Here is a 22,084-nt window from a genome sequence, read left to right as displayed (position 1 = left end):
TTTCACAAGAGAATGTTACACGAGTATCTGGGGACAATATCTGCTATGATGTGCTCATATTTCCCAAGAGAATGTTGCACGAGTATGTGGGGACAATATATGGTATGATGTGCTCATATTTCACAAGAGAATGTTGCACGAGTCTCTTTTACACATGAGTCGCTTCCTGTTTGAACTCTGTTCAGTTTTGGACATTGATGATGTCATCGTTCATAAAACTTAATGTTTGGTGGGACATTCATCATTAATGTGATGCCCTTTCTTTGTTGGATAACCTTATACCTACTTCATGCATGTAAAATACCTGGCGTAGATATCAATTTTTAAAGCATTATAAGCACCATAATTGCTGTTACCTTTGCAGATGATGGAAGAGGAAGTGCGCTGTGTCATGGTTGGGTGTAGGAAGTTGCTGGATGAGGTTGCGCATTGTTTGAACCTTTTCTTCATGTGTTGCCAACTCTGTCAACACAAGTCCCTGTAAATTACACTTTATTGGGTCAGTAGATATGGGGAACAGTGGGAAACTTGTGTATTTGTCTATAACCAGCACAATCAAGCAAACATTTCAAATCCATAATTTCATTTTTCTGGACATCGAATCGATTTCACTGATAGAGGCACATATTGACAATGGAGTGAACAAGGACAAGCTGACCCAGAGTAAATGCAGTCAAAAGATTTGTGATGATAGAAAAGATTGTGTATGGTTATCTATACCTACCGACCGACTCCTACTAAAAAAGGGCATCTTTTATAATAAGTTGCTGCTGCTGCTGCTGCCCCATGGCTGTGGTTGTGGTTGTTTATGTGCAATTTCCATGCACTTACTGTATATATATATATATTTTTACCTTTCTTCGAGAAGTATTGCTATATATAATTTGTTGTTTATGTGCAATTTCCATGCACTTACTGTATATATATATTTTTACCTTGCTTCGAGAAGTATTGCTATATATAATTTTGTGTGCTCCTTCCGTGTCCGTCACGTTATACTGGATTCTAAAGGGTTCCTGCAGTCGTTGAATAATAAAAATGGTACCGTTTCGTTTGAACGACTGCATGAAGCTCTAAATCCCACTTCTCCCTCTTCCCTGCAGGAACAATGGCTTTTAAAACTGGCATTTTTATGATTTTTGTTTTGTTCAGACATGAAAACAAACTGACAATTTTTTGTTCCAGGTAAATCGATTACAGTATTAGTTTTTCAAATCGGGAATCGATTATTGGCTTTCCCATGGTACCATTTTGTATTAGTCTACGGAAACAGGAGTCCTTTAAAAGAAAGCGTGTTGGATGGACAGATGCTACTCCTTTTAGTAAGAGATGCATGAAGATTTTATTCTCAAGCCAAAATGCTAACCTTGAGCTTTCTCAATGAATTGGAAACTGCCATTGACGTCGTACAATCAGCACTACTTATGAATGTCTCTACCATCCTCTCCCTTCCCCTCATACTCCCCCTGAAGTGATCTGCCTTTTGGCAGGTTTCTATTTTCCGTAGGCATCACCCTTCTTTGTCAATGATTGTCATATTCATCTTTTTGTATCTGCCTTCATAACTCATCCATTTTAGTAACATAATTCTCTGTCTTACTCTTTCCTTCCTTCATACCTTTGATCAATCATCTCCTTCAGTAATCCATCTTTTGTCAAAATGTGACAAACCCTGCATTGCCACCAAATGGGCACTAAATACTCATCTAGTTGACTTCAATTCTATCCTTACTTACACTCTCCCTTTGGAAGCTGCTGTTACAAAGTAGTTACCCCCGCATGTACATATAGCACAATGCATGGCTAAGCAATTATATCTGTCTGTCTGACAAACCTCAGTCGATGATCGAGGAACTACTTGATTTCAATTGCATTATATATTTTTAACACTGTAGAACATGAATCGGACCACGAGTCGGAACACGAGTCGGAACACGAGTCGGAACACGAGTCGGAACATGAATCAGAACACAAACCTGCAGTTTAGCTGTACTTTGGTTCTGAGTTTGGCAAATTGTACGGAATCTCATCCCGACTGCATGTGTGCAGAGAGGACTAAGGTAAGTGTTTTAGTCTGTCTGTTTGGCAGTCAAACGAAATTGAAAATCATTCGAAATAGGAAATTTACTGTTTTTAGGGACGTCATAAAGGACATAAACAACAGGCACGAATAAGTAATTTAACGTATTAAATAAGGTGGTGTAAAAGACGGTGCATCAATGGTGGTAAACTTCCGATTTGATTGTCTATTTTCTTCTACAACAATTAAAACTTTTATTTTATTTCAATTATATTATTATGTATTTGAACTATTATTATACAATTATATTATTATATTATTATATATTTCAACACGAATAGAAATCACATTGGTTGCACTTGTAAAAACCTCCAGTTTAACAGTACGGTCGGACCCCGCTAGCCGCTATTTGCGGGGGATACGTTCCTGGAAAAACCGCGAATAGCGAAACCCACGAATAGTGTAGCATCGTTTCAATGGAAAAATGGGGGATAGGTTCCCGAGTCGCGAAAATCCGCAAATAGAGAGGACCAAACCGCAAACGACGAGGCAAAATCCACGAATAGAGAGGACCAAACCGCAAACGACGAGGCAAAATCCGCGAATTGTGACGCAATTCCCGAGAATGTCGAAGATAATGTGCGAAGGTCGATGAAAGTCCCGGAAATGGCGAGACAAAACCTGCGAATGTCGAAGAAAACCCACGAAGGTCGACGAAAATCTGCGAAGATCGATGAAAATCCCGTGAATGTATGCAGCGGCATTGTTTCAATGGGGGAAAAGGGGGGGATACATTATAGGTTTCCGGCGGTTCCTGATTCATAGAGGAATTTTTTTAAACTTTCACATACCGTAAATGCACATGATTACAGTTTCACAAAAAATGCTTGCAAATTAAAAAGAAAGCGACAACACCAGGTACCATTTCCAATTTATTGAAGGAATGCGCTTAGAGTTTATTAAAGGTGCTTAACCATACCGTACCGTGAAAGCCAAAAAAAAAACACAACACCATCATGTACCATTTAAATTTTTTATTTTACAAACACACGCAACTTAAAAATGATGATGATGATAGTGATGATGATGGTGATGATGATGGTGATGAATTAAAATCCCATGAATTCCTCGAACTCTGAGGATGACCCAAATGATAATCCTGCACTGAGGGAGAGGCAGGACAGGCAGGAGATGCAGCAGTTGAAGGTGGTGATGAGGACGCTGGTGAGGACACTGAGAGGGCGGGTGCTGTTGGTGTTCAGGAGGAGGGAGCAGGGTGAAAGAAATGGGTAATGGAGAGATGCCTGGAAGATTGCCACAGGTTTCGATGCAGCTCTTTGTAGGGGAGAAGCAAACCAACGCCCTCTTGAACTTGAGGTACATCTCCATGACTGGGTCAGCATCTTCCAACTTGCATGTCATGCAGCAACTCACCCAGGAAGTGGACTGTGAGGTTAGACCTCGGCACCTCTTCCGCATCACTGCCCACCTCCTCCTCCTCGGAAACCGTTATAATGGCCTCCAACTCCTCCTTGGTGAGGTTGTCGCCATGTGAGGCAATGAGATCCTCCAACTCCTCAGGCTGCATGTCATCAAATCCTTCCCCTCCCAACTGCCGTGCCAATCCGACAATCACATGCCTCTCCTCAGTGTTACCGGGAAAGCCAGTAAAGTTTCTGACTGCCTGTGGCCACAGGTTGTGCCTGCACGCGTTGATGGTGGAGGCTCTCACCTCGTCCAGTGACTCCTTGATGGCGCTAATGCCGTGAGCAATGTTGAAATCTTTCCAACACTGCCCGACGGTGAGCCCTGGGTCCTGCTACTGGGCAATGCTACATCGCATCCAAAATGCGACGAAAGGTGCGATGGGTGTAATATGTTTTAAATGTAGAAATCACACCTTGGTTAAGTGGCTGGATGAGGGAGGTGGTGTTGGGCAGCAGGAAGATCACCTCGACATTCAGGTGAGTCACGTGCAGGTTCGCGGGGTGGCCCGGAGCATTGTCCAGAGCAAAAAAACCTTGAACGCAAGGTTTTTTACCCATCATGTACCTCTCCACCTGAGGGACGAAACAATTATGGAACCAGTCCAGGAAGCTGCCGTCACGCAGGCTTTCCCCTTGGCCCTCCCTCCAAAACACGGGCAGAGTTTGCTTGTTCTTGCCCTTGAGAGCATGCGGGTTCGGAGAACTGTACAACAACATGGATTTCAGCATGAAGTCCCCTTTTGTGTTTGCGCCGAGAAGAGATACCCGGTCCTTGTCAGCCTTGAATCCCGATGCTGTTTCCTTCAAGATGAAAGTTCTCGTGGGCATCTTTTTCCAGAAGAGGCCATTCTCGTCAGCATTGAACACCTGCTCTGGGAGGTGTCCCTTTTCTTCGATCGACCTTGCGAGTTGAGCAGGGAACGCTTTTGCCACCTCCTGGTCTATGGAGGCACGTTCCCCTGACAGCTTCATATTTTTTGAGACCATACCACTCCTTGAAACAATGGAACCATCCCATGCTTGCAGTGAATGAAATCTCGCGTGCTTGTACCATCATCGCTCAGTGCACCACCCGCGCCAGACAGATGATCGTAAATTTGTTTGGCCTTTTCGCGAATGAGAGGTCCACTCAAAGGTATACTTTTCTGCATGTTGTCCTCTATCCATATGCTGAGAGCCTTCTCCATCCTTTCGATGTGGACATCCCGGACATGGGTGACCACCTTCGTACTTGATACAGCGGTCGCTGAAATACTGTCACGAATCACCTTCTCATTCTTTTGTATGTAGCGAATGGTGGATTCGTTGATGCCATAATGCCTGCCCACAGAGGCCGCACTCTCTCCCCTCAAAAGCCAGTCGAGCAGCTCCACTTTCTGGCTCAGGCTCATGACTTTATTCTGCCTTTGGTAGTCGACGCATCTCCGGCACTGCTCTTGCGCTTGGGAGCCATTATTGAACGATGAGCAGAGCAAGTCATAAACACAGGTCAAAGCAACGGGATAAGAACAATGATCGAAATTGAGGACAGTCTTTATATGAAGGATTGAGAGCATTGTGGGTATTGAGCCTATCTGCTAATTTCAATACATAATAGATTTAATGAAGCATTTGCATTCTATAATTCGCGGGGTTGACATGTTTTCATCGCTAATGGAACATCCCACGAAGCGTTTTCATTGTGTAACATCTCTGATAGCTTTACCGTAAATTGCAAATTGTAATCGATTTAATGAAGTGTTTGCATTCTATAATTTGCGGAGTTGCCTTGTTTGCACATCTGGTGGGATATCCTGCGAAGCTCTCGATTATAGTCCAGCTAAAATTAGCGGCCGCAAAATCCATGAAAACGCATATCACACAGCAGGCGATGCTCGTGGCTCATAGAAGATGTTTTTTTTTGCGCATGTCCAGCTGCTTTTTGCATGGCTGGTAAAAGATGGGTTTTCAGAAATGTGTCAAGCTAGCGGCTCGTGAAATTTTTTTTTGTGCCCTTGAAAAACTGTGAATTCGCGAAACTGCAAAACTGCGAAACGAAACTGCGAAACTGCGAACATGGCTGCGAAAAAGAAAAAAAAAACACGAATTTGCGGGACATTTTTCCGCGAATAGAGAAACATGTCGCATTTTATCAACTGTGAAGAGGCGGATTCCGCGAATAGCAGCACCGCGAATAGCGGGGTCCAACCGTACTTCGACAAAATTGTACGCCATCTCGACCAATCAAATTTTCCGCACACTCTTAGGGCAGGGGAACTTGGAGATTCAAGAAAAATTGTGGCTCATGCTTGGAAATATAGATCGTGCACAAAAACACAAAGCAAGAATTTAAAAGACCCTTTCCATGTCCTTTTTCTGAAGACAGTACAGGGTATGGTGTTCTATAAACTCTCTAGTTGCCCTCGCCAGAGGATAGGGTATTGCATTTGAGTCAATTTGCTTGTTTGTTTGTCTGTCTGTCTGTTTGTCCACACAGAATAAATATGATTTTCTCTGCAACTGTTGGCCCGATTGACAGGAAATTTTCACCATAGGTGCAACTCCTGTCGAATTCTAAAAGGATAATTATGACGATTTTAAAAGGATATGTGGTACAGGCGCCATATTGGAAAAAACGAAAAACTTTGCACCTCTATAACTCCGAAAGCGCTGCGTAGAAAAAATTGAGACATGGCTCATTGTAAAGAACTCTCCATGGGGAATAACATATTGTTACGGATCTCGGACGTCGGCGCTCCCCTTATCAAGGGGGGGTTAATCCCCTTGTCTTGTTATCTGGCCGACCCGAGTCCTGGAAGCTATACGCTCCTTCCGGTCGGTATTAGGTAGGGTGATTGGTCAATTTAGTCCCAAATACCTAATTACCAACACCGACCGCGAAGCAGGGAAATAACTCCCGCTCGAACCACAGATACGATGGAAAATGCCGAGCGGATAGCAATCCGCGATCCGAGCTATTAACAAATGACTAAACCCGATTCTAAGCGGTTTCAATCGTGCCACGTTTACCCAATGATAGAAAGGATGGATGCGATCGGACAAGAGGAAACCAGAGTATAGGAAGAACAAAGATGGGTTTATTACAATTTACAAGAAGAAGAGGAAACGAAAGGGATGTACAAGATAGGAAGAAGAAGAAGCAGAACACAGGGCAGTCTTAGAACAGTCTTATGCTTAATACCCCAGCCAAACATACACACTCACACAGGGATGGTAGCTGATTGTAGATGGAACAGGTAGATGGATTGTAGAGGGTCCGGCGATGGGGTCCAGGCTCCGGTCCAGCGGGCGAAACCCCGCAGGCAGCTCCGCGTATGGTTGAACGCGACCGGACCTTATATAACGGGAACCCGCGCCCGTTCCATCTGGCGTATGGTTGAACGCGACCGGACCTTATATAACGGGGGGAAGCTGGTGTCCTACGGCGTACGTAATAGATGCACACTTGTGCCAGACGCCCTCTCTCCAATGTTCTCTTAATCAAGCGCGCCCTTCTTCTTCTCAGTCCTGTTCGATGCGCATTTCCCAAGGAGTCCTCTTACAATGTGCGCGCGCCTCCAACAAGTCTCGTGCAACAAGCGCTCTCCCCTCAAAGTCCGTGAAAAGGCTTTGCGCTCGCTTTTTATATCTCTCCGCGGCCCCAAAGCCACGCCTGTCGGTGATGTTACCTCAGCCCTGGTTGACTGGTGAGGGCTTACCGGCCACGCCTTTGATGACTGGATGACGTGGCCACACCTTCTTCTTGGCGCTCCGCCTCCTTTCTCGGGCCTAACCTCGTGGCTTATGGCGGCTGGGGCGAGCGCTAAGGCAGCGAACGCTGCTAACAAAGGCGCAAAGTAGATTGGGAGAGCCATGAGGCACCGACTGTAGGGGCGCATAATGGCGTCGCTTGGAGAGGGAGGTCGCAAAATGGACGAAATGGGGCCTACTCCTTATTTAATTGACACAACGCAGATTCCAAACTATTGGAAACACGGCCTTATCTAAAACACATACTAATGAAATAACTGAAGTCCTATGGTGGCCTACGTGTTGCTTGTGGACTAACTTGGGGTGCTACCTTTAGCCTTTTAATAATGGGATATTCACAAGAGTGTGGGTTCTAAAACCGCAACACTATGTTAATGGTGATGTCATAGGTGCCTCCATTATGACGTCATAATTTGACAAGAACAAAACCTCATCCGATCAAGATGAAATTTCTTGAGCATGATCTCGAGATAGATTGGTGGAGAAAAAGATGATGATGACGTCATCAGTCACGTGGTTTAGCCGCAAAATTTGTTTTAACACAAAAACCTTAAAAAGCACAAAAAACCAGGGAGGGTCTACAATCTCCGATTGCTCTTTCTTGTTCAGTCATTTTTCTAACCTGTATAATGACCCTTCGAGAATTATTGGTCTCATTTTGGTTTTGGTTCTACTTTATGCATGCCAGACATCTGCTTGTGCACCCCTGTAATCAGATCTCCAAAGTAATGGGAAGAGGTCATCGATTGGTGCATTCACAAGGCTGAAAGCCACAGGAGGTAGAGTGTCATAAAGTAGGAAGGAACCGAATTGTAGTAGAAGAGAAGCAAAAAGCAGGCTAAAAGTTCCAGAGCAATGCAATTTGAGGGGAAAATTGGAGCAGACAAAGATCAAGATGAATGAAAGATTTGAACAGCATAATATAATGGCTGAAAATTATCAGCTGGATGCGAAAAAATAAAAAGATGAATGGATATCCAGAGTGAAGCTGTAGATGGATGTGGACGCACGTGCAGCAGCGATGAAGGTGTTGAGTAGCAAAGGCTCGCTAAGTTCACGGAAGAAAAGTTTAAGTGCTCCAGTGATGACGTGTACATCATGCCATTCTGCTTCGTCCAAATTCAACTTTCCACCTATAAGGGAGAGAGAAATGAAGTGAACGCATCTATGGTAATCGACGTCACTGGGCCTACCATGGGCCTACCATGCTAAAGATGTGACATGTAGACCGACGAATGCAAAGTTCATATTGGTGGTCCAGATGCATGTTTGTTATACCTCCAGCACATCCATCTGGGAAGACATAACGTCCATCTGATGTTACCGCTCGCTCTGTATGCCACGCATAAAGGGACGTAATAACAAGTCACAGCACATTTATACATCTCAGTCATTTGCAATTCCCATCTACCCATTATGGCTAGATCATCCTGAGGTCTGTGAGATCCATTAACATCTACAACTAACCAAGCAAACATCAAGATAAAACCTGTTCCACATTCCTTTGCTTGCCACCACACGTACACTCCGACTGTGAAAGTATCAATATAGCGACTATGTTTTATTTTAGGCCCAAATTTTATTTAGGCCTGTTTTTAGGCCCGAAAAACAACATCCTTTGATTTGGTCTGCTGTCGCCTCAAGATTGTAGAATTGCACCACAAGGTCAAGAAGTTTTTGGACTATTAAGCTTTCATTTCTTACTTCACCTTCAGGAAATATGTCAAACAAAACATCCGTGACCTGAGGAAGTGGTTTTATTTGCAAGAATTAGTTTTGTGTGTTGTGTGCAGGGATGCGGGCGTATATTTTGTGGTGAGTTGAGGATGATGGGTGAGTTGTGAAGATTGCAACGGTTTTTTTTTAATGACCAATTTTTGTACACCGCTCCTTTCCTATCCCATCTCCAGGTGCTGCATGACGTCATCGCCAAGCACCGACGAGGGCCCAGCGATGACAGGCGCTGAAAGGGAGTACTCAGTTTTCACTCCGGTTGTTTTCTTTCTTTCTTGTTTGTTTGTCCGGGCGATATCTCAGCCATCCTTTGAGAAAGGAAGCTGAAATTTGGGCACAGCAGTGAGCACGTGCTTTAGCAAAAACAGTACTTTTAAAATTTTTGATTCATCAATTAATTGATTAATTACTGAATTATTATCGATTTATTAAGTACTTATTTATTTCCTTTCTCTTCTGGGCATTATCTCAGGCACCTTTTGAGCGAGGAAGCTGATCTTTGGACATGACAATGACCAAGTTATTTGACTGTAAAGGGTATTTTTGATTTATTGATTAATAAATTAATCGAGTAATTATTTATTGAATAATCAATTAATCAATGAATTATTTCATTTTTGATGAATTAATTCTTTAATTTTTTTTCAAAAAGTTACAGATTCAGATGAAACACTGGTGGTTTAGATACGTTATTCTCCAATTGATGAAGAAATTAATTATTTTACAATTATTTATTTATTTTATTATGAATTAATTATGAATATTATTAATTTTATTATGAAATTAATCAATCAATTATTGTACACCTCTCCCAATCCTGTCTCTATGTGCTGCATGGCAGCATCGCCGGGCACTGAATTAGCGCTGCAATGTCGTGCGCTGGAGGTACGGGGGTGGTATACTTTGAATGTATCTGTACTTATTTATACATACAGTCACGTGAAAAAGTAAGTACACCCCATGTAAAGTTTTGACTTTTTCAACATATTTCAACAAACAGCTATTTGATCTTCATTTCAACAATATTGATAGATAAAGGTGATATAATATATGTATATTACCATGATCGACGATGTATCTCAACTTTTGTATCGTGGCGAGGTTTCCACTCACTCTGTAAATCCCATCTATTTTCAAACCTGCGCACGAAAAGGAAGAAGCGGTGCAGAAAGGCACTGAATGGAGGTGCAACATCCTGATGGCACACTCACTCTGATGGTTTAAAAATATCATTATACAGAAAAAAAAACCTCACTATAATAGGAATAACAATGATAACAGTTATTACAGTAGTGCTAAATGCAATTATTATTTCAAGCAATTCAAGTCATTGTTAATTGTTAGCGTTTTTTGGTGTTCTCATCTGGAATCCTGGCTGAAGTCACATTCCTGTGTTGATTTGTTTGTTGTCTACCAACATCTTTTTGACTCATGTAAAACAAAAAAATTCACAATATCCTTCTCCTGCATGATTTACGTCACTAGGGGAACAGTTCGGGTTGTATTCCTGATCAGCCAGAAAGATGGCTCGTTGTTAGTCTCCATTGATTATGGAACACAGTTATTGGTGGATTCACACCGACCACAATCTTGTTTGGGGATGTTTAAAGACCGTACCTCTTTTGTCTATGGCTTGGACACAGAGACGGACAAACTTTGGTATGGTGGAGGATTCTCTCTGGCACAACGTGCGCAGGTGGCACCCAAACACCTGCTCTGCGGTGTGAGGGGTGGTGAGCAGTGAGGGTGCGGAAGGAACGACATGCTCATTATGAGAAGTCAGGGATGCAAAGGATTTAAAAAAAAAATGAATGACAGATTTTGCAAAACTACAAGACCATGCAAAGCGAGCACGTTGCAAAACTCGAACACATTTAAAAATAATCAATGGAATAACTGGAGGCTTCATAGAACACGATACCCCGCGCGGTGTTGAAGTATACACTTAAATATTAATAAAATAATTTTAAAGATTGTTTAAAAATCTGGAAGTTTGCCGTTACTGAGGCAGTCTTGTACACGACCCTAATACACTGAAATGAGACAACGTTGAGTCACAGTTTAGGATATGGAGGCTTTAATGATCAGGCGGAGGAAAGTAAATCCATATTGGCGGCCTCTTCACCCTGATCACATGCCATGCCATGCCCACTTCCCAAGGGCTGCACCTCACAGCTCCTATTACATACACCACCCTATGTAATATGTCCAAGTGCTGCAAAACTGGAGTTCTTGGAAGTATTATAAAGGTGATTTGTGTTTTACAGTGTTCAAGTACAGTGCCTGCAGAAAGTAATCACACCCGTTGACTTTTTCACATTTTGTTGTTTTACAGACTGAATTTAAAAATGGATTAAATTGATGTTTTTTGTCGCTGATCTACACATAATATAATACTCCATAACGTCAAAGTGGAATTTTTTTTTACAAATTTTTACAAAATAATTAAAAAAGAAATACAGAAATATATAATTTACAAAGTATTCAACTACCTGAGTCCATTTTTAAATTGGGATGACTCTCTCTCCTCCACTCCCTCACTCTCTCTCACTCTCCTCCACTCCCTCACTCTCTCTCTCTTCTCCACTGCCTCACTATCTCTCTCCTCCACTGCCTCACTATCTCTCTCCTCCACTCCCTCACTTTCTCCTCCACTCCCTCACTATCTCCTCCACTGCCTCACTATCTCTCTCCTCCACTCTCCTCACTCTCTCCTCCACTCCCTCACTCTCTCCTCCACTCCCTCACTCTCTCCTCCACTTCCTCACACTCTCTCTCTCCTCCACTCCCTCTCTCTCTCCTCCACTCCCTCACTCTCTCTCTCCTCCACTCCTTCACTCTCTCTCTCTCTCTCCTCCACTTCCTCATTCTCTCTCTCCTCCACTCTCTCTCCTCCATTCCCTCACTCTCCCCCTCTCTCTCCTCCACTCCCTCACTCTCTCTCCTGCACTCCCTCCCTCTCTCTCCTCCACTCCCTCCCTCTCTCTCCTCCACTCCCTCCCTCTCTCTCCTCCACTCCCTCCCTCTCTCTCCTCCACTCCCTCTCTCTCCTCCACTCCCTCCCTCTCTCCTCCACTCCCTCACTCTCTCTCTCCTCCACTCCATCCCTCTATCTCCTCCACTCCCTCCCTCTCTCTCCTCCACTCCCTCCCTCTCTCTCCTCCACTCACTCATTCTCTCTCTTCCTCCACTGCCTCACTCTCTCTCTTCCTCCACTCCTTAACTCTCTCTCTTCCTCCACTCCCGCACTCTCTCTCTTCCTCCAATCCCGCATTCTCTCGGTCCTCCACTTCCTCATTCTCTCTGTCCTCCACTCCCTCACTCTCTCTCCTCCACTCCCTCACTCTCTCCTCCACTTTCTGCCATTGCCTTCCCAGCAGGAGTTCGGCCAGGACTTTGAAACTTGTTCAGGGTGCTGGCGATAGCTCGCCCACTCTTTGTGAAGAACACAGTGGAAATCTTGACCATCCACCAACTAATGTCAGAAGGGATGCCCAGTTTAACATCCATCGGAGCGACGGCGCACATTGATGATTCACCCATTGATGTTTGTGAAACCTGGGATGACAGTTGAAAGCTGGGCTGGGATTCTAACCCAGTACCTCGGTGTGAGTACCTCGGTGTGAGTACCTCGGTGTGAGTATCTCGGTGTGAGTACCTCGGTGTGAGTATCTCGGTGTGAGTACCTTGGTGTGAGTATCTCGGTGTGAGTATCTCGGTGTGAGTACCTCGGTGTGAGTATCTCGGTGTGAGTACCTCGGTGTGAGTACCTCGGTGTGAGTACCTCGGTGTGAGTATCTCGGTGTGAGTATCTCGGTGTGAGTATCTCGGTGTGAGTACCTCGGTGTGAGTATCTCGGTGTGAGTACCTTGGTGTGAGTATCTCGGTGTGAGTATCTCGGTGTGAGTACCTCGGTGTGAGTATCTCGGTGTGAGTACCTCGGTGTGAGTACCTCGGTGTGAGTACCTCGGTGTGAGTATCTCGGTGTGAGTATCTCGGTGTGAGTACCTCGGTGTGAGTATCTCGGTGTGAGTACCTTGGTGTGAGTATCTCGGTGTGAGTATCTCGGTGTGAGTACCTCGGTGTGAGTATCTCGGTGTGAGTACCTCGGTGTGAGTACCTCGGTGTGAGTATCTCGGTGTGAGTACCTCGGTGTGAGTACCTCGGTGTGAGTACCTCGGTGTGAGTACCTCGGTGTGAGTACCTCGGTGTGAGTATCTCGGTGTGAGTACCTTGGTGTGAGTATCTCGGTGTGAGTATCTCGGTGTGAGTACCTCGGTGTGAGTACCTCGGTGTGAGTACCTCGGTGTGAGTATCTCGGTGTGAGTATCTCGGTGTGAGTATCTCGGTGTGAGTATCTCGGTGTGAGTACCTTGGTGTGAGTATCTCGGTGTGAGTATCTCGGTGTGAGTACCTCGGTGTGAGTATCTCGGTGTGAGTACCTCGGTGTGAGTACCTCGGTGTGAGTACCTCGGTGTGAGTATCTCGGTGTGAGTATCTCGGTGTGAGTACCTCGGTGTGAGTATCTCGGTGTGAGTACCTTGGTGTGAGTATCTCGGTGTGAGTATCTCGGTGTGAGTACCTCGGTGTGAGTATCTCGGTGTGAGTATCTCGGTGTGAGTATCTCGGTGTGAGTACCTCGGTGTGAGTATCTCGGTGTGAGTATCTCGGTGTGAGTACCTCGGTGTGAGTATCTCGGTGTGAGTACCTTGGTGTGAGTATCTCGGTGTGAGTATCTCGGTGTGAGTACCTCGGTGTGAGTATCTCGGTGTGAGTACCTCGGTGTGAGTATCTCGGTGTGAGTACCTCGGTGTGAGTACCTCGGTGTGAGTACCTCGGTGTGAGTACCTCGGAGGTCATCCTGTCGGCCCAGTTCGGGCCTTCAACGTTCAGTTAATAAAAACCATCAGCCATCCTTGTCATATATAATTATATACATACCGTATATTACAATGATGCAGGAAAACACAGCCCATGCTTAAGTCCTTCCCATACTGGGTTTGAGGCATGCACAGAAAAAAAAAACTTCGCATATTAAAGGTCTGATTTTGTCATGTAATCGCCAAATATCTAAATATATGATGATTGCACTTTGTTGTTTTATTTTATTCCAGTTTTGATTTGGAAAGCTTCTCTTGGGTCCATGTTTGCCGCCATCTCACCTTTGAGGATCCCTTTCGCTTCGAGGATCTGCCGGGTCGGTCTTCTCACGATGAATTTCCTCAGTTTGTTCTTGATGCTGTGCCGGTCCATGGTTTCGGTGTTTGAGTTGCTGCGGGTTACTAAGGGGGAAGATGGAGAAATGCAAGACGCACGGGATGTCCCATCATTCATAAAAAACAGGACCGGAAGGCAAAGTGGTGGACAAAATGGATGTATGATTAGTACATACTCGATGGTGAAGTCGATGGTGCGCCACAGCAAATCCCACCGAACGCAAAGTTGATAAACGGAAAAAAGTTCCACCGGGAATAACCCAATATCAAATTTTGTCCACCGCTGCTTTCCTATGCCATCTCCAGGCGCTACATGACGTCATTACGCACGCTGAAAGGCAGTACCAGCACTCAATATTCACTCCGGTGTTTTCTTGTTTGTTTGTTTTCTTGTTTGTTTGTTTTCTTGTTTGTTTGTTTTCTTGTTGGTTTGTTTTCTTGTTCGTTTGTTTTCTTGTTTCCTTGTTTTCTTGTTTGTTTGTTTTCTTGTTTTCTTGTTTCTTTGTTTGTTTGTTTTCTTGTTTCCTTGTTTTCTTGTTTGTTTGTTTTCTTGTTTTCTTGTTTCTTTGTTTTCTTGTTTGTTTGTTTTCTTGTTTGTTTGTTTTCTTGTTGGTTTGTTTTCTTGTGTTCTTGTTTGTTTGTTTTCTTGTTTTCTTGTTTGTTTGTTTTCTTGTTTCCTTGTTTTCTTGTTTGTTTGTTTTCTTCTTTTCTTGTTTCTTTGTTTTCTTGTTTGTTTGTTTTCTTGTTTGTTTGTTTTCTTGTTGGTTTGTTTTCTTGTGTTCTTGTTTGTTTGTTTTCTTGTTTCCTTGTTTCCTTGTTTTCTTGTTTGTTTGTTTTCTTGTTTCCTTGTTTATTTGTTTTCTTGTTTCCTTGTTTGTTTTCTTGTTTGTTTGTTTTCTTGTTTCCTTGTTTGTTTGTTTTCTTGTTTCCTTGTTTTCTTGTTCCTTTGTTTTCTTGTTTCCTTGTTTGTTAGTTTTCTTGTTTGTTTGTTTTCTTGTTTGTTTGTTTTCTTGTTTGTTTGTTTTGTTGTTTGTTTGTTTCCTTGTTTGTTTGTTTCCTTGTTTGTTTGTTTTCTTGTTTGTTTGTTTTCTTGTTGGTTTGTTTTCTTGTTCGTTTGTTTTCTTGTTTCCTTGTTTTCTTGTTTGTTTGTTTTCTTGTTTTCTTGTTTCTTTGTTTTCTTGTTTGTTTGTTTTCTTGTTTGTTTGTTTTCTTGTTTCCTTGTTTGTTTGTTTTCTTGTTTCCTTGTTTTCTTGTTCCTTTGTTTTCTTGTTTCCTTGTTTCCTTGTTTTCTTGTTTGTTAGTTTTCTTGTTTGTTTGTTTTCTTGTTTGTTTGTTTTCTTTTTGTTTGTTTTCTTGTTTGTTTGTTTCCTTGTTTGTTTGTTTCCTTGTTTGTTTGTTTTCTTGTTTGTTTGTTTTCTTGTTGGTTTGTTTTCTTGTTCGTTTGTTTTCTTGTTTCCTTGTTTTCTTGTTTGTTTGTTTTCTTGTTTTCTTGTTTCTTTGTTTTCTTGTTTGTTTGTTTTCTTGTTTGTTTGTTTTCTTGTTTGTTTGTTTTCTTGTTTGTTTGTTTCCTTGTTTGTTTGTTTTCTTGTTTGTTTGTTTTCTTGTTGGTTTGTTTTCTTGTTTGTTTGTTTTCTTGTTTCCTTGTTTTCTTGTTTGTTTGTTTTCTTGTTTCTTTGTTTTCTTGTTTGTTTGTTTTCTTGTTTGTTTGTTTTCTTGTTGGTTTGTTTTATTGTGTTCTTGTTTGTTTGTTTTCTTGTTTCCTTGTTTCCTTGTTTTCTTGTTTGTTTGTTTTCTTGTTTCCTTGTTTGTTTGTTTTCTTGTTTCCTTGTTTGTTTGTTTTCTTGTTTCCTTGTTTGTTTTCTTGTTTGTTTGTTTTCTTGTTTCTTTGTTTGTTTGTTTTCTTGTTTCCTTGTTTTCTTGTTTCTTTGTTTTCTTGTTTCCTTGTTTTCTTGTTTCCTTGTTTTCTTGTTTCCTTGTTTTCTTGTTTGTTTGTTTTCTTGTTTGTTTGTTTTCTTGTTTGTTTGTTTTCTTCTTTTCTTGTTTTCTTGTTTGTTTGTTTTCTTGTTTGTTTGTTTTCTTCTTTCCTTGTTTTCTTGTTTGATTGTTTTCTTGTTTGTTTGTTTTCTTGTTTGTTTGTTTGTTTTCTTGTTTGTTTGTTTTCTTGTTTGTTTGTTTTCTTGTTTGTTTGTTTTCTTGTTTGTTTGTTTTCTTGTTTGTTTGTTTTCTTGTTTGTTTGTTTTCTTGTTTGTTTGTTTGTTTTCTTGTTTGTTTGTTTTCTTGTTTGTTTGTTTTCTTGTTTGTTTGTTTTCTTGTTTGTTTGTTTTCTTGTTTGTTTTCCGGACGATATCTCAGCCTTCCTTTGAGCTACGAAGCTGATATTTGGACACGACAGTGACCAAGTGATGTGGCTATAAAGGATATTTTTGATTTATTGCTTAATCAATGAAGCGATTAAGTATTTATTGATTAGTCAATTAATCGATTACTTATTTTAAAAATTTCGATTAATGACTTATTTAATTAATTTTCAAAAAGTTACAGCTTCGGATGAAACACTACTGGTGGTTGAGATTGCTACTGATTTTCCCTGTTTTGACCCCTGTAGCCCTAAATCTCCATCACCTGGGGTCATGAACTGGGGGTCAAATCCAAAAAATCTTTACATATTTACTACGTCCCCCAATGTTGATCGCATATACAAAGTTTCATTTAAAAATGTTTAGAAACGTGCCCGTAATTGCATTTTTCAGTATTTGACCTTTCTAACTCCACCCTGGGGTGTGTAGTCAACTAGAGCTTCCAGGGAAGCAGAACTCAACTGAACTGACTGGACAACTTCAAAGTAGGTCAGTTGTCTGTACTAGATTTGACTTAAGATAGCAACTTACCTGGTGTGGTAAGAGTCTCACACACCAAGTTTGATCAAAATCCATCAATATTTGTGGACGTTAAAGTCTTAATGTTGTTTCGGAGCTGAAAACAATATGGCGGCCTATGGGGCCATTTTGTGACAGATCGGGTTGGAATGCAATAGCAACCTACCTTGTGTGGTCAGTCTCACACACCAAGTTTGATCAAAATCCATAAATATTTGTGGACGTTAAAGTCTTAACGTTGTTTCGGAGCTGAAAACAATATGGCGGCCTATGGTGGCCATTTTGTGACGGATCGGGTTGGAATGCAATAGCAACCTACCTTGTGTGGTAAGGGTTAAACTTTCGGAGTTTGATCAAAATCTGTTAATATTTGTGGACGCTAGAGTGTTAACGTCGTTTTCATGACCAAAAACAAAATGGTCGCCTAAGTCCGCCATTACAGACGACGACGACGACGACAATGACAGACGACGGACGCCGGAGGGTTCAGTATGTGATGAACTCAACTGGACAGTAGGACGGTAGTCCAGTTGAGTCAAAAATGACACTGCTCTTGCACCTTCTTGCCATATGGTGATCATAACTACCAAGTATGGCGAATTTCTGTCCAACCGTCTAGGAGGAGATTGCGTGACGGACAACAGACGGGGTCCGATTACAATATCCTCTGTTTGTTTTCAAAAAGTGTGGCGACAACAGGGTGTATAAAATAAATAATTTCCTTGTAGTAATTCAAAACCAATTGCAATAATTTCTTCATTTCAGGTATTCTCATTATCTCTTATTTATTTATCTCGCAGAACCTGTAGTTGTCTTCACCACTGCAGATATCTTACGACTTTACGACGCTTCCTGATGTTGAGAGTGATGGTTAGGGTGATGTGGTGCTGCACTGAGGTTGACACCTGGCCAAATGATGCGGCGACTTGGGAGCACATGCTTCTCCTCAACCACACGTCCGGTCTCAGTGGTAAGTTCATTACAAGGCTGAGGGAGTTGGTGGGGAAGAAGACGGTGGAATATAGAGTGGTTTACAAATAAGACCCCGGGGTGACAGTATGCGGAATAACAGAGCTCAGCATTAGAATGATGTAAATTGATGACGTCGATGGATAATAAAAGGTGTTTGCTGAAGGTAGACCGAGCATGGTGGAACATACCAGTTGTGATATCACCGCCTGGAGGCTTGACATCCATTCCTTACATACCTCTTCCTTTTCATTATGCAAAAGGTACACCTCTTTATCTGCTGTCGTGAGCTGCAGAACAGGCATGACATTGTTTCTTCATACGTGTGTCGTAGAACCCCCTATTCCTTACACATGTGATATAGACATCAGTAACCCTAACCCAAACCCTATAACCATTGAGTTAAGAGGTTTGAGGGCATGATAAGTTTGTCATGGTAGTTGTTGTTTCATGAGACCCTCCCCTGCGGTGCAGTGAGAGCTGTGTTATTATGAATCGTGGTTCCTGACGTTTTACTCCTTTCCTCCACATGAATACTGCGTGTATCAATCCGCCATCTTTTTCCAACCGTGCTGCGATGGCGGCAGCCACATCGTTTTTGAGAGCGATTACAGCCATCATGAGGCATTATAAAAGCTCTTCTACTCCTTCCTACTTCTCTGATCTTGAGGATAATCTTTTTGGGGGGATGTAGCCATATGGAGAAATGTCCTGACAATTCTGCAGACAAAACTTGGTGGACAGGATCAGAATAGAGATGGCGCTGCTAACCCCGCGCATTTGGCCTTTTAAAAGTAATGTCGGACGGACGCTCTGTGAAGACAGAACGTCCACGGATGGAATCGAGCTTAACGAGGTGACAATCAGTTCAATGGCGGATCGACACACAAGCCGGGGGATTGTGGGAGGATGCAGCGCTTACCTGTCGGCCCCGCGCAGTCTTCACCTGCAAATGAATAAATCACGAACGAACATGGAATTTATGGTACAAAAATAAATATTTATTAAACGGAACCGAGAACAAGGAAACGCGATGATTAATTCTAAACACCTCTAATGGAGCGCTCCCACTCTTCACATCAAATACACGGACGATGGTATATTCAAATAAAAGAATCATCGTGTTGTGTTCTGTGGTGCGTCTTATCTGTCTGGATGTGTGATGTCGGTCAGGCTCCAAACTCGCGCCCGGACGTGGCTCCGTGCTTGGCGGGAAGGAGGCCTCAGTCCGCTTCGTTCGCGCGCTTCGATAATCAACGCACGCCGCTCGGCAGGCCCCGCTCGCACGATCGTCGCTCCACCGTCTCTCCAACGTCCACCACGCAAAGGTCCAAATGGGAACGAGAAGCAAGGGCAGAAGGGAGGTCCACACGGGGAGGAAGCCAAAACGAGAAGGCAAAGGGAAGAGAGAGATCCAGGCAGGATCAGTCCAAGAACGAGAAGGGCAAAATGTCGGCTTGCCAGTGGTTTTATCGATCGTCTCCTGACGTCACTCACGATCTCCCCCAACCAGTGCGTTGTTTCTTGGTGGTCTTTTGCGCTTTCTCACGTCACTGGCGCTTGTCCTTCAATCAGCGACCTCTTTCTAGGTAGTGGTTTTGCGCCTTCCGCCCTGATTGGCCGTGGTGTCATTGGTTGGTGGCCAATCAGTGTGTCGCTCCTTCACCTTCCTTTCCCCTAATCACAGGGAAGCTTCTGTCCCTTCCCTGACCAATCACACGTCCTTCCCTGCTCGGCCAATCGGTGGCCTGCTCTTTGCTTGCCCCTCCCCTGGCCAATCACAAGTTCTCCTGGGCGTGGCTCTCAGCCTGCCTGGTCAATGTGTGTTGCTATGCCAGCTGGTGATGTGGCTGGCTGCTGCCCAATCGGTGGTGCCCCAGTCTGGCTTTCTGCCTGTGGTGCTGTAAGTCTTATTGTGGGAGAGGAAAATTAATTAATGTGTGCAGCTAAGGGCCTAGCTAAGTGTCTATAAGAGTGTGTTGCCATACGGGACAATGGATTGATCACCAGGTCTGACACACAGGGGAATTATCTTAGTCTCTTCAACTATTTAACACACGATCATCCTTGTATGATCACAGGTACACACTTGATCCGACAAACCGGGCTAAACACAGAACTTATTACATCGAGATTGTTCTAACTCGACAGACGAAGCATGACACCTATTCAGATCGACCTAAATCGATATATTCCCCCACCCCAAAATTCATAACAGTAATAATAAAAATGTAAGAATCGAAGACCGAGTCAGCGGGGAAGTTTCTCTTCTGAACTTCCAGGCTCGTTTCTCCTCCGCCCGGGAAATCAGCTGACGCGTGCATCTTCGATTCTTTTATTTGTTATTCTTTTAAAGGGCCAAATACATGGGGTTAGCAGCACCATCTCTATTCTGATCCTTAAGCTACATTTTGATGCCAGAAACATGTTTTCATCAAATATTCCATGATCTACGGCTTGGCAGAAGGGGGTTATCGACCTATGTGTGTTCACATCCTGTACAGAATGGTGTTCAATAAATAATTACATGTTTTTTTAATTTGGAAATCATTGGTGTGTCATCTTACATTTTGTTGTGGCAGCAATGAGCAATTTTAAAATATAACTATTACTAGTTTATTGCTTTGATGAACTATTACTATAAAAAAAAAGGCCTTTAGAACTTTACATGTTCATCTTTATTTGATAGGAAAGTGTAAGTGAATCAGGAAGTTTGATTACATGTTAATCCCATGTTTAGTGAAAAATAAAAATGTAATTTTTTGGTTTTTTTAAATGACTTTCAACATACAAACAAGAAAATGCTCAGTACTTTTAAACACAAAGGTATATTTGACAATGTTAATCGTTGTCAACAACAGAACAGACATTTGTTGTCACAACAACAAACAAAACACTCTACAAGTGACCAGGCTGTGCTAGGTCAAACAACATCAATTGTTTAACCTTTACAAGGTGATAGTCCCTAGGTAGTCTCATGGTTCCAAAACACCATCGGGTGTAATGGGAACGGTACTCCGGTACCTACCTGTATGATGTTTTTCTTGGCTGAATGATTGCTGCCAGCTACCACATTTGCTCCTTGCAGAACGACCTCCACCCAGGTCTTTGTAGTTGACTGACCCAGCTTGGAAACCTAGTTTGTGAAGAAATACAGACCACAGGTTATTGGGTTCGGGGACATCATGAACTGTGGCCTTTCGCTGCTCATGGAACCACCTTGGATTTTAAATCCTACCCAGGTGGGGATAAAGGTGACCTGGTCGCATCAAATCAGACGTAGCTCTCTGTAATGGAATATGTAACTGCTGCAATTGATGTACATCATTAAATCTTGATAAATCGATAAAAAGAAAGTGCATGGCTTTAAAATGTCAGTTTAAGATGATTGTTTCTTCTACATCAGCCTGGTGTTGGCTTAGCGGTTAGGGTGCCGGCTTGGGATCCGAGGATCCTGGGTTCGAATCTTAGCGGTTAGGGTGCCGGCTTGGGATCCGAGGATCCTGGGTTCGAATCTTAGCGGTTAGGGTGCCGGCTTGGGATCCGAGGATCCTGGGTTCGAATCTTAGCGGTTAGGGTGCCGGCTTGGGATCCGAGGATCCTGGGTTCGAATCTTAGCGGTTAGGGTGCCGGCTTGGGATCCTAGGATCCTGGGTTCGAATCCCGATTGATCGCTGAATTAACACCAGGGGGGTTGACTCAGCCTGTCATCCTTCCGAGGTCGGCAAATTGAGTACCAGTTCACTGGTAATTCCCTGTGTGCTGCAAGATGCGATTAACAGGGTTGGTGGCAGGAAGGGCATCTGGCCATAAAACATTGCTTCAAAAAAAGGGACCACAGGGCCCAAAAAAGGCCAACCCCTGCTCTGCGGGGAAAAATGGCCTCTAAAAGGTGGGGGTTTTTTTTGTTTGTTTCTTCTACATCAGTTTAGCCTGGTGTTGGCTTAGCGGTTAGGGTGCCGGCTTGGGATCCTAGGATCCTGGGTTAGAATCCCGGTCGATCGCTGAATTAACGCCAGGGGGGTTGACTTA

At 43.1% G+C, this 22,084-nt stretch overlaps 1 protein-coding gene across 5 annotated transcripts in view; it reads right to left on the bottom strand.

Annotated features, from left to right (window-relative positions):
- Positions 1 to 22,084, bottom strand: part of LOC137428988 (rho GTPase-activating protein 15) — a 92,383-nt gene that overhangs the window by 9,809 nt on the left and 60,490 nt on the right. For 2 of the 5 annotated variants that reach the window (XM_068118940.2, XM_068118942.2), the window contains 9 exons: positions 21,081 to 21,188; positions 18,244 to 18,342; positions 17,989 to 18,070; positions 14,154 to 14,273; positions 10,609 to 10,707; positions 10,053 to 10,130; positions 8,536 to 8,589; positions 8,268 to 8,390; positions 357 to 462 (listed from right to left, as the gene is read on the bottom strand). In XM_068118940.2, the coding sequence (XP_067975041.2) occupies positions 357 to 462; positions 8,268 to 8,390; positions 8,536 to 8,589; positions 10,053 to 10,130; positions 10,609 to 10,707; positions 14,154 to 14,273; positions 17,989 to 18,070; positions 18,244 to 18,342; positions 21,081 to 21,188 (869 nt within the window). Of the gene's footprint in view, positions 1 to 356; positions 479 to 8,267; positions 8,391 to 8,535; positions 8,590 to 10,052; positions 10,131 to 10,608; positions 10,708 to 14,153; positions 14,274 to 17,988; positions 18,071 to 18,243; positions 18,343 to 21,080; positions 21,189 to 22,084 lie in introns of all 5 variants that reach the window. The other 3 variants (XR_010984784.2, XM_068118941.2, XM_078780907.1) reach the window with 3 other exon arrangements.

The sequence above is a fragment of the Myxine glutinosa genome, chromosome 6, assembly GCF_964187855.1.
Source record: "Myxine glutinosa chromosome 6, kmMyxGlut1.1, whole genome shotgun sequence".
Lineage (NCBI taxonomy): Eukaryota > Metazoa > Chordata > Myxini > Myxiniformes > Myxinidae > Myxine > Myxine glutinosa.
The sequence above is the reverse complement of the archived record's forward strand: the minus strand, read 5'-3'. Positions and strand labels throughout refer to the sequence as shown.